Source organism: Lonchura striata, chromosome 8 (assembly GCF_050655825.1).
Source record: "Lonchura striata isolate lonStrDom1 chromosome 8, ASM5065582v1, whole genome shotgun sequence".
NCBI classification, from domain to species: Eukaryota; Metazoa; Chordata; class Aves; order Passeriformes; family Estrildidae; genus Lonchura; species Lonchura striata.
The window spans coordinates 6,391,860-6,408,728 of NC_140710.1; the positions used below are offsets into that span (position 1 = coordinate 6,391,860).

At 37.0% G+C, this 16,869-nt stretch overlaps 1 protein-coding gene across 6 annotated transcripts in view; it reads left to right on the forward strand.

Annotated features, from left to right (window-relative positions):
* The window catches only part of EPS15 (epidermal growth factor receptor pathway substrate 15), a 68,873-nt gene that overhangs the window by 26,468 nt on the left and 25,536 nt on the right, over positions 1-16,869 (forward strand). For all 6 annotated transcript variants that reach the window (XM_021529282.3, XM_021529273.3, XM_077785356.2 and 3 more), the window contains 11 exons: positions 1,771-1,812; positions 5,647-5,736; positions 6,055-6,102; positions 7,135-7,230; positions 7,632-7,697; positions 8,126-8,251; positions 8,686-8,745; positions 9,535-9,729; positions 11,201-11,346; positions 12,143-12,302; positions 15,693-15,778. In XM_021529282.3, the coding sequence (XP_021384957.2) occupies positions 1,771-1,812; positions 5,647-5,736; positions 6,055-6,102; positions 7,135-7,230; positions 7,632-7,697; positions 8,126-8,251; positions 8,686-8,745; positions 9,535-9,729; positions 11,201-11,346; positions 12,143-12,302; positions 15,693-15,778 (1,115 nt within the window). The remainder of the gene's footprint in view (positions 1-1,770; positions 1,813-5,646; positions 5,737-6,054; positions 6,103-7,134; positions 7,231-7,631; positions 7,698-8,125; positions 8,252-8,685; positions 8,746-9,534; positions 9,730-11,200; positions 11,347-12,142; positions 12,303-15,692; positions 15,779-16,869) is intronic.

Sequence of the window (16,869 nt, forward strand, 5' to 3'; positions counted from 1 at the left end):
TGAAATAATAAAAGTCTTTGGGTACCAGAGCAAAGTCAGAGCAAGGTTATCTATAAAAATGGAGGTATTGTGGAGGTATTGCAGTGAATACCAATGATGGTTTCCCAGCATATGTAATTTTTCATGTCTGGCTGTGGCAGTGGTATTTCCCACCTCCTAGTAATCAAATAAAATCCATCTCCTAGTAATCAAATAAAACCTTACCAGCTGTGTGTCCCTGTTGTTGCCCCTTTCCCCCAAACACAGACAAAAAAAAAATGAACAGCAACAACAAAACCCACCAAAAAACCACCAAATACAAACCAAAAAGCCATCTAGAAAATCAGAAGCTGAGTCTCTGGGGTAGTGTACTTGCTGAACAAGCTCTGAATGTAAGCTCTCCTGTTATTTCTAGCTGTACTCTCTAATTTGTCTTTTAAGACATTCTGATGATGCTGCACACTTACTGTAATTGCACAATATCACACTAAATTAATTTCTACCAAACATCTTCTATTATCATAGTATCCATTTACTACTATCATAGTATAATTTTCTGATAATCAGCACCTGTGAACGTGGAGTACTCAGCCAAAAGAGCAGCTGTTGCTGTAGGAAAATGGATGTGGTATTATTTAGCTGTAAACCATTTTTACAATCTCTAGTAAAGGTTTTTACAAAGTTGTGATTCACAACATCCACGATGTTCCATTTGAACGTCTGAATTTTTAATCCAGAGAAGTTACTTAGTTGGATTCTGTTTGTACAAATTCTGCAAATCCTGGAGTTTGTCATCATATTCCTATTAAGGGGGAGAACTCTGGTTTTGGATGATATTTGAAGTTATGTGCTCCGGGCTTTTTTAGTAAGTATTGTGTAATTAGCTTGTATTAGTTGTTTCCACAGTGTTTTCCCACTCTGAATTCTAGGTTTATCCTCTGTATAAATGCCTTTGTTTTAGGAAGCTTGTACTTCATGAAAGCAGGATCTGATTTTGTGCCTGTTTTTACACTAAGGAAGAGAGGTAACCCTAACTTCATTTCTTGGCAGTCTGTTGGAAAAGCTATTTAGTGTAGGCCAAGAGATTAGGCTTTGCATTGTTTCAGGTCTTAGATTTTTTTTTTCTTTTTAGTTTCTAAGAATAATTTAAAAATAAATAACCTTTTCCAAAGAAGCTGTTTTATCCTTGTCCACTTAACTTTAGGTGAGCCCTGAATCTCTGGTAGAGGGCAGTGGAATGCAGGCAGAAGTTATCCCCAACAAGGGTTCAAGTTACAAAACCCAAACTTAGAATATTGTTCTATTTAAATGTAGTACTGTCGCTGTGGGTTTAGTTTTGAATCCAGAGATTAATTTGGGTAACTGAAAATTTTGCAGACTGGTTGCATAGGACACTAAATGCTAAAGAATGGTGCAGTGGACAGTGAAATAAAATTGTGTTCCTTTGTACTCTAATATTAGAGAGCACTTTCTAGCCTGAGTCGTTTCAGGTTTCTGCTTTTGCCCCTAGGAAATGTTGCCTAAGAGTTCTTGTTTCACACAGTCTCACCTGGTGACCTGGCTGAGGGAAATCTGATCTGGGGTGGTGTCAATGACTTCAAAACAAGAAGTCAGTCTTCTAAAAGTTACAGCACCACGAGCTGTCCTAGTTCCTCATCATTGTACAGAATAAATCCTTATTGCTTCTTTGAAGACAAGTGGAGTGTGTTTTATATCTTTATTTTTCCAGGGAGAGGGAAATTGCAATATGGATCTCCAGGGCTCATTTTATCTCTTGTGTCTTTTTTACAGCTATCGAGTGCAAATCCTGTGTATGAGAAATTCTATCGACAGGTATGTATATTCTGAAAGAATAGACCTCATTTGGATTTTAAAAAATTGATATTCTTTTTCTAGGGTCTCAGCCTGGCCAACAGTGTGTAAACAAGAAAAGTTCAAGAAAATTTATAGTGCTTTAAAATGTATTTTTGTAGTAGCTAACACTTAAGTCTGAGCTATATCAGTATAAATTTAATATTGGTTGTAAGATGACCCTTATTTTTTAGGGAACTGCCAGGTGTGTATGACTTACATCACTTGACAGTTTTTATAGACTGTGAGGTCTTGGGATGGAGTAAATTCTTTAAAATTATGTATTGATATGTTCTTGATTACTTTTTACTAGTGAAGATGAATTTCTTGCATTTGTAGCTCAGTTGACCTCATGTAAAATTTGATTCTCACTCAGAATATCCTCAGAGTTAATCACAGGATGTTGTAAGGAGTGAAATTTGGATAGAAGGCCACTGAATGCAAAAAGAATGCCTGTAGTTCTTGCAGCTTCACTCGACAGATGCAAACCTTTTGACTTTATGATGCAGAAATAAAAAATACTTATAAATAACATATAAGAATATAAATTTTATTTATCAATTGCCTTCTATATTTTGATCCAGCAATACCAAGGTGTCTTGATTCCTCTAAATACAACTTTTTTTAAAAAATAGCTGTTTCACCTATTCTGTAGTAACAGTATTTTTTGTCATGTACATACTGTACTTTATTGTACAAATGTAATGTAGAAGATTTCAAGGAAGTTAAACTACTTGGCTGTATAAAACATTTTAAAATAATTTTGTTTTGTAATACACCTGATCAGTAATTGATGAACCCTGTAAAAAACCTTATAGGAGGTTTTTTTTCCCTTTGTGCAACTGTTAATGTTCCTGTCTGTCCTAAGACAGGTTATGGTGTATATGGCCTCCGTATTTAGGAGCTTCTTCTGTAAGTCAACAGCAGAATGTAAACTTATGTGCTGGGGAAGGGACCAGGCCATGATTTCTATCCATGCCCTATTTTTGGATTGTACTTAGAAGATTAGTCCCATTATCAAGTGCAAAAAACAGCAGTTCAGGTGTGTCAGCCTATGATGCTTGAAGTCTGAGCTTGCCATTGTACTTTCATAAGGGATTTTCTCCACTGCAGGAGAACAGCAGATCTGAAATTGCTAAACAAGAAGAAAGAGTTTACCTTGATCTAAGTTCAGATGGCTCCTGGTGGCTGAAGGAGATGTATCACCCTCAGAAAGTTTTCCTTCAGATGGACAAATCCATCTGTGTGTTTATCTCTAGACGTTGGATTAAAAACCTTAGGAGAGTCCCTTATAATGAGATATGATTATAAGAGCATAAGAAAAGGCTGGGAACTGATTGTTCTGCACATCCTGGCTCAGCTCTGACTCTCACTGTCAGGTACCACCTTTGCCATCTGCCTGTCTTTTCCTTCTGACTGCAGTTGCTCAAGAAACTCAGATAAAGGAACTGAATTGAAGCACAAATGTGATACTGGTTACTAAGTCAGTGTCTTCCATTTGTTGGAATACATAGCCAAGTGAAACTAGTGCACTGTTGTCCAGTGGTTTCAGTAGTGTACAGGAAAAGGGATTCCTTAAACATGATGTTACTGTTAATGAAGTGGTGCCAGTGGATTTGTTTTCCAGAGGATTATTTTTCTGACTTGCTCAGAGGAATTCTTTGCTGCAAGGATTTTTCCTAAAGAGGAGCTTTCAAACGTGTCTGAAGACTTTCAGTTCCACTAGGGAACTTTTCCCTTCCATTCCTCAGATAAGGAGATGTCAGCTTTCAGAACAGAATTTCAGAGAGACATTTCCCACTTTGTCTTATGGTGCTTGTGGAGTGTGCTTTTATATGAATAAATTCATCACCTGGAACAGGGCTGATTCTGAGTACACTTCCAGTTCTATCACAAACTTAAAGGAATTCATCTGGCAAAAGGTGTGTTGTGAAATGGGTGTAAATCCTGCCCTTTGTACTTAGAATGAGATTGGAACCTCAACCTTTCAATAGGCACACTTTTCTTTCAAATAAATATATTTCTGTTTAACCTTTCATAGACTGACTCAAAGCAGGGTGAAGTTAAAGCATAAACTTAAATACCTGTCATAAAGCACTAGGAAATTACTTAATCACATGATGCAGTGCAGCAGGGAAGCAGTGCTGAATTCTTGAGTGCTGAACTGAAGTACTTCTCACTGTAACCCTAATCTCATCAGGTATATGTTTGTAAATTCTGGTAATTCCTGGTCCTGCAAGAGACAGGCTGTAACAAGGGGGTTGTTGGCTGATGGAGCTGTGGAAACTGTTTCTTACACATCAGGGGAAAAGCTCTGCCAGGCTGGTGTATAACTGACAAACACCAGCAATCATCCCAGTGCAATAATCAAACATAAGTAACACCACCCCAGCATTCAAGACTCAGTAATTTGTAAAGAAATTGAAATCAGCCCTATAAAAAATAGTTACTAAGGGTTTGATAAATAATTGTACAAAAAGAAACTAGTATCAGTGTTGGGTTAAGTAAGAATCCTTCTTAAATCCCTTAAAGTCACCTTCCTCTGGCTTGGACTTGGGGAACTAAAAAGTAAACACAGCTGATACTGTGGTGTTCTGTGACTTTCTTGAAGGAGGAATGCTAGGATGGAAGTTTTCTGAGTGGATGCCAAGATTGTTGTGTTACATACAAGGTCGACTTCACTATTTAAAAGGGGGTTTGATGCACTGTCTTGGCAGCTTTGTGCCTGTAGATGAACAGCTCTCCCACAACTCAATTAGCCTAACTGCTGGACTGTACTGTTTACAACCTTATTGCTCTGACCAGGGCATCCTCAGTTACAGGAAAAACCCTCTCCTAATTAAAATCATCACGGTTATGTTAAAAACAATAGATGTTTTCACTGTTATATTAAATTACGATTTTGGGGTTTCAGAGTGTTTTGTTCCCTTTTAGAAGTATCTACAGACAACTGCTGCAGCATTCTTTCCAAATGATAAATTCCCCACAGTCTTTCAGGAGCCAGCTCTAATCCCATCTTGGGAAGCTGTTAGCTTTGAGCACCTTGTGTGTGCTGCAGCTGTGAACTTGGGCAGTTGGTCTTGTGTTCCAAACACAATATTGAATAGGGCCTTTGTTTAAACACAAAGCTGTGAGACTGGAAATGGTTCAGTTGTCATCATCATCACTCTACCTGTGGGGTGTAGTAATGCTGACAGTCTGAATTGACTGAAGATATCCTTAGTCCTATTTTCCATACTGTGCCCTTTTTGAGAATCCTTTTCTTTAGGCTCTCAAGGACTCTCAGCTTCCTCTCTATTTCCCTTGCCCTTACATCACCATGTAGGTGATGTAAGTTTTCCTTCTTTCTTTTCCCACTTGAAAAGATTTAGTTAAAAACTTGAATAACTCTCTATTTTAATGATCTCTCTATTGATCCAGGGAGAAATGCATGCTGCTTGGTATTCTGCCAATATCACCAACTTCTTCACTGGGTAAATAGGTTTCACTTTAGGGAGTATTTCCCTCTGCTGTGGTGGTAAAGGTATCTTCAAAGCAGAGCCTTCTTTTTCAGACCCTAACAGTAATGAATACAGAGCTGTTCAATGAAATGTAATCGAGCCCTGGAATTCTCTGTTCTTAAAAATCACATGTTTTTATGGCATCAAGAAGAAAAGCCTGTGATTAGGAGGGGCTAATTAGATAGGTTCAGAAGATTGTCCTCAAAGTGACTGTTAGCTTGGGCATTCTTCTTCAGTAGCTTTTTGAGAAGCTGTGTAAAGAGATGGCATCAATTCAAAAGCCAGTTTGTCATGTGAGGATTTTTTTCTCCCCCAGGTTGATTCTGCTAATGCTGGAAGAGTATTAGCTTCTGATGCAGCTGTTTTCTTGAAAAAGTCTGGATTGACAGATTTGGTACTTGGAAAGGTATTTAATGGCAATTAAAAAAATTATTTAATTATCCTGTCTTCTCGCTTCAGTTAGTATTTTGTTTAAATTAAAATACTTAGTAGTACTACAGAATACATGATCTTCCCTAACGTGTTTTCAGTTGTTCTATCCAATAGCTGCAATAGTTTCTATCCAGTCATGGAAATTATTGCAATATTTAAATTTGTCATCACAATTAAGTGGCATCATGAAAGTCAAGACATGAACTTTCCTCCAAGAGTCCATTATAATGTAGGGACGACTTGCCAGCTTCCTCTGAAGAGCTGTGAACCCTTTATGATATTTATGTTTCAGATTTGGGACCTAGCTGATACTGATGGCAAAGGTATCCTGAACAAACAGGTATGATTATTTTGTAGTGTATGGCTCTGACCATTACCCAGCCTTGAAACAAGATGAAAATAGAAATTTTTGGTTCAGGAAATCAGTTTTTTTCTAACAGATTTTTTTCTAATTTTGACTGGCTATGTAATTTCCATTTGAGTGGAAGCTACAATAAATTAAACAGCCTTCAGCTGCCTCATCAGCTTTTCTCCAGGCTTTAAAATGGGCTGATGTGTAGCTGTGCAAAAATTTGCCGAGAAGTAATTTAAGGTTTAGTGTACTTCATTTACAAAGAAGGTGACTTTTTCCTCATAATCTTGTAGGAAACAATGCAGAAATTAAAATTATTGTAAAATCTTCAAAATTATTATTACTTTAAGTTTGGTGGACTTGACATTGGTACATTCTGTTTGGAGTTGTCCTTCCCAAGCTGTGGCAATGAGCAGTATGGGGACAAAATTTACATCTCAGTGGTGGTACCACAAGTTCTAATATGTGTTGCTGTTTGATTTGAAATATAAATAACAGTCCATGGAGAGGGAACTGCTTCTTCCCATTATAGGAAGAGGAGGAGGTTGTAATGTCTACCAAACGATTTTGGTTTTTTTTTTTTGCTTTTTCTGGTTCATTTTTCTGTTTTTCTCTACTCTATTAACCATTTGTGGGATCAGCTCAGTTCCTCCAAGATAAACAGCTGCAATTACACTTCACATTTTCACTGTTCTGTTATAGAAGAACTGAGTGCTGAGGACTGACTACACTGGCTGAAATTACTAAATTCTTGGAAATTACTAAATTATTGGAAAATTAGTTGCAAACTTTTTCTTACTGGAGGAATGAAGCATTTGCTGGCTGTTGCTTTCTGTTGCTTTCTGAACCCTTTTGAAGCCATGTGCAACTTTTCATATATATACTAATACTAGAAAAGCTCTCACTTCTTCTGAAATTTTGCTATCTTTTAAAATTATTTTAATATATAATATATTTTTTCATATATAATATATATTTTCATATTATAAACCCTTCAAAATTTCTTTTTTTTCCCTGTAGGAATTTTTTGTGGCTCTTCGACTTGTAGCCTGTGCACAGAATGGATTGGATGTTTCCCTGAGTAGTCTTAACTTGCCTGTTCCTCCACCAAGATTTGTAAGATTTCATTTTTAATTGAACTTATTATTAAGAACTGCTTTTAAGTGAAAATTTAGGAAGATTTGGTATAAATACGAAACACTTCAGAGGGTGATGTCGTAGGGTAATGGGGCCCTACAACAGGGAAAAAATCAAGCAACATGGAATAAGCTGCTACATGTTCTAGTGGGGATTTGAATATATAATTGCATATAATTTGGAGATATGTGGTATTCATTCTATTAGTGTTGTCCTTAATGGGATAAACATTTTAAATTCTGTGCTCTAAATTTTGGTATGAATGACTAAAATACAGTTCTGGCTTTGAGAAGCAACCTCTCAAATAAGGGGGTGGTTTTGCAAAGTGAGAATGATGTCTTATAATGTGTCTGCTGGTTTTTTGCCTTGTTTTTCCTTAGACTGATACTAGCAGTCCTTTGCTACTCAGTGGAACAGCATCAAGTGATCTACCATGGGCTGTAAAGGTAAACTAAATATTAGCTGTTACCTAGAACTGTTTTCTGGTTTGCAGGAAAACCTGTCTTTCTTAGAAAAATATAATGCTACATTTCTAAAGTATGATAGTTACTATTCCTGTCAAATTAGTAATTGGGCTAATAGACCTAATTTAATAAGAACACTTGACTCTTGGGAAATCTCTTCATGTTTAGAAATCTAAAATAAAGAAAAAAAAAAGGTTATCCCATGAAGCGATGAAAATAATTGAAGAAGAAATCTCACAGGGTTTTGGTGAGTCTCTGACTTAAAGATAGTATCTTTTTAATGTTTTCTTATAAGCATCAGGAACTGCAATGTGTATTTTTTTTAAGGAAATTAACACTTTTGAAAGAACTTCTGCTTCTCAGACTATGAATGTGACTGTGTAAGTAATACCTTTCTTCTGCCCCTGCAGCTGGAAGACAAGGTCAAGTATGATTCTATTTTTGACAGCCTGAATCCAGTGAATGGACTATTGTCAGGGGATAAGGTGAAACCTGTGCTCCTCAACTCAAAACTGCCAGTGGATATCTTAGGACGAGTAAGGAATGTCTTTCTTCTTAATTGTCAGTTCACAAGCAATACCTGTGCTGCACTCAGCAATACCTGTTTTTCAAATTGAAGATTTGTGATAATGAGCCTAAATAGTAAATAAGATCTTACGGAGTATGACTTTTGAACTGAAAAACAAAATTTCTTTTGCTGTTTGGATAGATCACCTCCAGCTTCAGTTTATCAGTTATGTGAACTCTTTAACACTTGGGTCAGGCAGGGTGCCTCTGTCTCCAACTTCAGAATCCCTCTGGCTTTGTGTGGTTTATGTGAATTTACATTGCTCACTGCAAACTAATGCTGTTAATAGAATTTGAGCTATGGTGGAGGGAGGCTGTTCTTGTGTTTGTTTTTAATAAGGTTTTAAGTAGGAAACTGCTGCAGTTCAGTCAAAGATGCCTATATTCTGCTTTTTATTGGTAGGTGTGGGAGTTGAGTGATATTGACCATGATGGAATGTTGGATCGAGATGAGTTTGCAGTTGTAAGTATCTTCTGCCTCTTGGGATTTTGAAAGCCTTATGGCAGGATTTAAAATAGATGCACTGTGTATTAATTTCTGACTATGTGGTTCATTTATTATCTTTATTCAGAGTCCTTAATCAAGTTTTAGTGCTGTTTAATGTTTCTGTCAGTTTGTTGAACGTGTCTCAGTACACAGCAGTAACTTTCTTTGTGGGTTAGATGAGCCATTAAAAAGTTACACCTGAGATCTGCTGTCCCATGAGACACTGTTTGCACTGAGTTTTACCTTAATCTTCGGTTTTTATAGAAGATAATACTGAACTTGAATGCTTCAAGGTATCCTTGAGGAAAGTTTGTAGTAAAGAAGTAGAAAGTTTGTAGTAAGTTAGAATTTTAACACTATTAAAGCCAGGACTAATGAAATAATGTAAGAAGTTTTAAATTAGAGATGCCCACAACAAAAGAATTAAACGCTAAGTGGAGAAATTTCTGGGAAAATGTTGATAATTTAAAGTGTTTGAAGTCGTCTCTCAAAATTCCACAAGTACTGGCACGAGCATGGAAAATTATTTTCATGTTCTAAAAGATACTGAACTTCACTTGCTAAGCACTGATTCTCAAAAGAAATTGGTGATGAAAAACACAGTTTAGAAGGCAATGAGCTGTATCAATTGAGGGGCTTGTGAAGGGGAAACAATGAAAAAATGCTACAAAGTTATTTTTTAATTAATTCTTTAGCCTCTATAAATATATGTATATGTATTTGTAATATATTTATATCCACACACTTTTTTTTTTTCTTGTTCAGGCCATGTTTTTGGTGTACTGTGCTTTGGAGAAAGAACCAGTGCCAATGTCCTTGCCTGCAGCTTTGGTGCCACCATCCAAGAGAAAACCTCTCAGTGTTCCAGGAGCAATGCCATTAATACCATCTTCAACCAAAGAGTCTCATCAGTCCTTGCCACCTGTGGGCATTTTAGCTGCCAAAACACCATTAACACAGGTACAGTTCTGAAGTTCCTGGGGATTAGAAGATTTCTGCTCTTAGCTCTGTGCTTCAGAGACTGCCTGTATGAAGAGACATGATACAGGTTTTTAGTTTGCTTCTTGCCCTGTTGGTTGGTTTTTGGAGGCTGATGGGAAGACCAGATAGAGAGGTGTAAAATTTACCCTGTCTTACTTCTCCTAGATTCCTTCAGATATAAACAAATGGATAAAAAATATTATTTAGTACAGATTTTTAAGAAAAAATAATTTTTAGAACAAATTATTTCAAGCTCAAAAAAAAAATAGTGGTCCAGGTTCACATCTGCAGAGCACCAGTTTTCTGGATGAAGACTGATTGGAATATAGATACCTTCTTAAAACAGATTGTGGCAGTCATGTATGTGTGTGCATGTGTGCAATTTGGAAAAGACATGAATTAAAATGGAATACATAAATGCAAGCAATGGGAAAAGAAAACAAAAGGTGCACCACATCCACCTAGACACAGGAGATTTGATTTTTGTTCTGAATGTGATTATTGGGCAACTTGATGCCTCTTACCCTCCCCAGGCATCTTACTTACTCTCATCATTTTAGAGTTCAGAAGCTGGGAAATGTCTTTCCAGTAGCTTATATATAACTTGTTATATTCAAAATAAGAGAAAAAATTGATAAGGGTATTTAAGGTAAGAACTGTGCTACTTAATGCAGCTTGGACATTTGGTACCCTTATTTGATTAATCAGTAAGAAACTGGTATCTTAATTTTGGAAGTGCCAGGGTTTTAACCTGGAAATTTCCTTGCCTTGAGGGTAAGTCTTCCTGTATGTATTGCAAAGCAGTGCCATTCTGGGTGAGTTTGTATACAGCACCATTTGGGAGTCATCTGTTAATGTAATCTGTCTGTGTGCACTGAAATTAATTAATATCCATACATGCACTTGAAGCTGTTCTCACTCAACCCCAAACAGCTTTATATTAGCTGAATTTTGTGAAACATTGCTCAAGTAACAGAAGTGGATCTAATTCCCATCTTTACCTTGTTCAGATGTAAATTTATAGTGTGCCCAACTATTAACAACCTGGGCTTGAGCAGCTGTCCAGTCCCTCCAGCTAAAGCTTCCCAGCTGTGTAAAGGGGAATAAAATTGATAGAGCCAGACAGCAGGACTGTGACTGAGCACAGTGATGAGGGAGGAGATCCAGCTTCCAAGGAATGCCTTTGTTGTACAGGCAAAGAGGGGCAGAGCAGCACCAAGCAGCCTGGGTGCTTTACTGAGGGAAATGCTTCTACTTGTCCAGTTGCTTGAGGATCTCTGCATGTCTGTTTAGGAGGATAAAACTGGTTCATGAACTAAGCACCTGTATCACTTTTTTAAAATCTGTGCTGTAGTCCTTGAATTATGTAAGTCTGAACTGGAAACAGAACTTGCCGGTATCTTAGTGTTGTGGTTTTGGTTTTTTCCCTTCCATCCCCACCCCCCTTCAGTGGGTTGTATCGCCTGCAGACAAAATTAAGTACGATGAGATCTTTGTGAAAACTGACAAGGACATGGATGGATTTGTGTCAGGTGTGGAAGCCAGAGAACTGTTCCTGAAAACAGGACTGCCTTCTGCTCTCCTTGCACATATCTGGTAGGTTTTTTTTCCTGTGACAGCTGTGTAGATGATGGCATAGTTCTCACTTCCTGCTCTGCTGGCATTTCTGAAAGTGACATTTCTGTATATAATAGCATGGTCTTTGTATAACCAGTGGTAACTTACTTGCTTCTGGTCTGGGACAGAAATGGGTGGAAATCAGGTTTATGCCTGAACACAGACTGTTAAAAATACTGCACTTCAGCTATCTGTGTGTATTTAAGAATCATCACATCATTACAGGTATCTGATCACTGATCCTACTCATATACAGGGAAAGGGAATTGTTTCTATAAAATGGTTAGCATGCAAGATTTATGTCCCATCTCATTCTACAACATGTCTTTCCTTACAGCTATGTATTCATTTGGCGTTATTCATTACAGAAATGCCTTCATTGCACCCAATGCTTTTTAATGCTGTGCTGTGAACTGTTGCCAGGCACATTGATAGGAACAATTTATTTTTTTTTCCCCCAAGTTATGGTTAACACAACTGCTAATTTAGGAAAATCACAAAAATGTAAATAAACTTGTGTTGGTTCTGAAAGTGTTGCTTCTGACCTACAGCCCTGGTTGTGCTTTTCACCAGAGTAAAGCTGTGGGCCTCAACATGCAAAGTGAAAGTGGCTGTTTGTTTGAGTGCTGTTTCCTATGCCTGTAGTTTTGTTTTAGAAGAGGATAGACACCCTAGCAATTTTCACATTTGTAAATTACACTGAACTACACTGAATAGGGCTGTACTTGGAGAAATGAGGATTTTTTTTTTTTATTTCATGTGCATCTCTGTACAGGGCTCTCTGTGACACCAAGGACTGTGGGAAGCTTTCAAAGGAACAGTTTGCTTTGGCTTTCCACTTAATTAATCAGAAGTTAACAAAGGGCATTGATCCTCCTCAGGCTCTGACTCCAGAGATGATTCCACCTTCAGACAGGGGTGTCAGTTTACAGAAGGTAAGGATGGGTTTGGCATTTTTGATGTACATCTCAAACAAATAATGTTAATTTCAAAGGCTACGCAAGAAGCAACCTCAAGCAACCTCGAGTGCTGGCATACCTTAAATTTATCATAATATCAGGAAGAAAGCAAATCTTAGGTGCAAAGAATTGACAAAAACCTTCCATCCATATTTCAAAATGAAGCTGTCATTTATTACACCTTCCAACAAAGCAGAGAGATCTTATGTTGGGAAAGCATTATTTTCTCTTTTGTAAGAACAATCCTTCTGCTGCCATTTTAAAGAAATTTGAGTTTCCATATGAAGTAACATGCACAAGTTCAGGGCTTTTCTCCTAATATGTTCAGTTACCATTTTTCATCAATATTTTTAAAAGAGTTTGGAAACAATGTAAACTAAAGGTTTAGAGTTATTTAAAATTTTAAAAGTAAATGGTCCTCCATTTTATACCTCACAAATTGTTTAGATATCTCCCTAGTTTGTTGGTTGCCATCTATCTTAATTCAGGAGTTAGCTGTACCTCAGCAGTTCAATTTGTAGCTATCAGAATGGAAGAGGTCATCACAAATTCTTATCTATTTTACACATCATGAAGTGTGATGTGAATTACCTTTTCTTGGTTGTGCAATACATTGACCTAATTCTACAACTTTCGTAAACAGAATGAAAAATTCACACCTGGAAAAATGAAACTCAAAATTTGGCACTACTTTTTTGAGTTTCTGTAACTGGTATCTAATTTGTTTTTACATTCTGTTTTTAAAAAGTAATTGCTTTATTTGCAACTCTACTAATCTTTTTTATATGTTTGCTTTCCTTTCTATGTCTCTTTTCTAGTTTGGGCTGTTTTTTCCATTCTGCACCACTCTGCTTTTCATCTTTATTATTCTGTCAGTTTGTTAACTCTGCTTTCTCAAGGTTAGAGAAACTTTGCTTTTCTAATATTTACTGTCTGTTGGTTTAATAATGAACATCTTCCTAAGACTCTCACATAGTCATGAATGAGCTCAGCACTTCTCTCAGGTGTCACTGTGTGTTGCAGCTCAAGTTCTGCTGATTTCCAGCGTCGTTCATCCAGAGTAAGCCCAAGGTTCTCCCTTGAGCCCAGACCTCTGGGGCTGTTCCTGTGGGCTGTTTAAACTGAAAACAGAAATGCTGTGTCTTCCTGGTGGAATTGCAGGGGAAGTGGTGACAGAGAGTAGCCCAGTGTGGCATTTGGCAGTTGTCATTAGGATTAATACCCATGGGTTTACTGAAGATATCAACGAAAATTGAATGATTAGAAAGCATTAGATGTTGGTTATTGCTGTTCTGTGGATGTAAATTGATTTTGTAAAATTCTCAAAGACATCAGTGTGGTTTTTTTTCATTACTAACTTAAGTGATGAGTAAGAACATTGTGTAAAAAGTAAGGTAGCTTTCAGTTTGCTCTGTAAATCCTCTGTAAACAAGAGGGTTTTTTTTTACTAAATTGAGCTGAACCTTTAGCTCATTTTGAGCTTTTTTCAAAAGAGGTATTGTTTTGTTGATATGAAAGAACTTTTTGTCCAAGATTATTGCTCAAGATTTGAACTCAAAGGATTGAGTCAGTAGGCAGAGATAGGCTTTTTGCTGGTTTTCTTGATGTGATGTGGCATACATGGTAAAAAAAACAAAACCAAGACACTAACTTAGGCTTCATTTTCTGTGTTGACCCATACAAAGGTGATAGCAGAAATACCAGTAAGTAAAACTGTATTCCATTGTGGTTTAAGACTTGTTGCTGTGTTTCCTGACCCAGAATTGTTTGTAGTCACCACTTGCATGGCAAGCCATAAAAATTAAACTTTTATGTAAGGTCCTCTCAAAGAATTTTGATGGGAATTTCCTTTTACTACAACTTTGAGCTAAAAACTGGAGGTGCTGTTTTGCATGCATGTTGCAGTGTAGTAATGGCAGCCTGTGGGTCTAACTTGTCCTTGTTAATATGGATATTGAAGCTAAAAACTATTGGCTTTTATGCTTCTGCCCCAACCAGTTCTTCTGAGCAATTGAAAATAAGATTTGAACTATATTTTCCTCAAGTTTCATGCTGGCATTAGTGTGCAGAATTTCTTTAACTGGTGAAAGAAGGAAGCCTGGAAAAAATTTTTTTTTCAGCTAATATTTCCACATGTTCCTTCTATCCTTGTCATAGGAGAACTAAAAACTCCCCTTGGAACGCCGGGACCAACACTGCAAAACTCCTGTGTAATTCTGTAGAGCAGGATTAAACATCATAGCTAGTTTATCCATTTGAGAAGCTGTACACTAACCAGTTTAAGAATAGCTATATAGGTGGTTTTTTGGTTGGTTTTTTTTTTTTTTTTTTTTTTTTTTTTTTTAATCCCAGTTCATACCATTTGTGCTAGTAAAATATGCATGAATAGTCTGTAGCTCTGCTGAATAATACTCTCCGCCACAGCGTGCTCACAGTTTAGGTGTTCATAGCTCTTGGTTTTTTCCTTCCCCAGAGTATCAGTTTGAGTAAGCACATAGTTAATTTTATCTTGCTTTATCTGTAGAGAAACTTAAGCATTTAAAATTTTTTGTGTTATTTTGGGGGTATTACTTGCCTTTTTAAATTATATGTATATACTTGTCCTTGGAATGTGGTGTTTGTCCTGGATGACTTTATTCAAGACTTGAAGGAGCTGATGTATTTATAGGAGGCAACTACAATGGCTGTTGCTTTTCTAAGCATGTTCATGTTGTGACAAGGCACAGAAGAATAATTACAGCATTTGTAATTTCTGTCTTCAGCATTTGTTCTCTATCCATTTATGTGTACTTTTCCTGAAACAAATAATTTGTATTAGTCTTTGTCTTATAAAGACATTAAGTAAATGGGAGCTCATGGGTATAAGTTACCCTGTGAGTTTGTATTATCAAAGTTTCAGTGAGTCAAACCAGCTCAGTATCCCTTAAATCCTTGCAAATCAATGTCTGTACTCTGCAACATGAGGATCACCAAGGTGAAGAAATATAAAAATAGTAAGCAAACCTCTCTCAAATGGATGCTAGACAACCGCCTAAATATTAGCTGTAAGATGAGACTTGTTTTTGAGCGAGATTCTATGTTTTTTTGTATGATTATGAAGTCCTGTGCTTTTGTGGACGGTGTCTTCAAAGGTGTGCAGGAGACAGCTCTCTTTGAATTGAGCTGTCTCCATACTTTGGCTGTGTGATGTGTTCTGCTCGTACAGCATCTGTACTCTTTTGGGGTTTCTATGATTGAAGGTTTGAAATACCATGCTACCAGCAGTTGTTACAAGAGGACAGCTCATGTTGCCACAAAAAATAAAATTAATGCAATAGTTGAATAGCATAAGCTCTAGACTAACAGTGTTTATTTTTTATCTTTCAGAGTACTCAAGGACCGAATTCTGTAGCAGATTTTTCTGCAATTAAAGAACTTGATACATTAAACAATGAAATTGTGGACCTGCAGAGGTATGTAAGGGAGGAATAGCAAAAGTTGCCTTGGATTCAGTTGTGCTGTTTACTGTTTGTTAAAAAAAAAATCAGTGCAGGTGGTAGTACTCTGCTGAGTAAAGGGTCAGCATGTCTGTAGTACTCTGTGACATTGCTGCTCTCTGCTCACTCACAGGAGTGTACTTAATGACAGCAGGACTGTGAAGACTGTCCCTTGTGCCCTCAGGTTGTGTTTCAGAGAGCTCTGTATCTCAGCAGCCTGACCTGGAAATATTCTCCATTGTTCATCTTTATTGGCAGATTTGAACGAAGCAAATCTTTAGGGTGCTGGAACCATATATACATGGTGTTAGTTACCTTTTATTTGTAGAAGGTGTTCCAAGGACTTGGTTTCGGTGGCAGTAAGGAAGTGACATAGAAAAGATCAGTAAGTATGCAGGATAGGGAGTGGGAAGATGACTGTGCATGGACCTCTGCTAGGGTTTTGATGAGGGTAAAGATGGGGATGCTGCTCTTGTGTAATAAAATAAACTGCTGGACTGAGAAAAATTGTTTTGATGTCTGGAGGCACTTGGATCCCATTAATTATTTCTAAGATAATTAAGATGACTTCAAATGACTAAGAAAATCAAATTCATATATTTTGTATAGTCTTGGTAATGCTCTTGAGACAGCAAGTATTTTTCTTCTGTGTTTTTCTTGTTACTATCATAAATCCACTGAAAATTCTATTAAGAACAGTAAATTTTCCTATTTTTTAAGTGCGGGTGCTTTGTCATGGTGAAATCTGCCTCTCTAATTCATGTCACTTGTGGGAATGATTTAACTTGGCAGTGTGTCAGAGCACAGAGTGTTTCCTAAATGCATAAATATTTTTTCATTTCACTTGCTTATTCTCTCTTATTACTCCCACTGCCTCCTTGCTTCTCTCTGCTCTGCCTCCACTGTTCTTCAGGTTATATTAATTCCAATTTTTGACACACATTTATTAACCTGAAATAGGATTTGCAACTATGTATATTTACTCTTGGTATCTTAGAAGGAAATAAATTGTTGGCTGGCATGAATTTTTAGATGAAGTTGGTTTTCAGTAGGTGGACTTGCAGCCT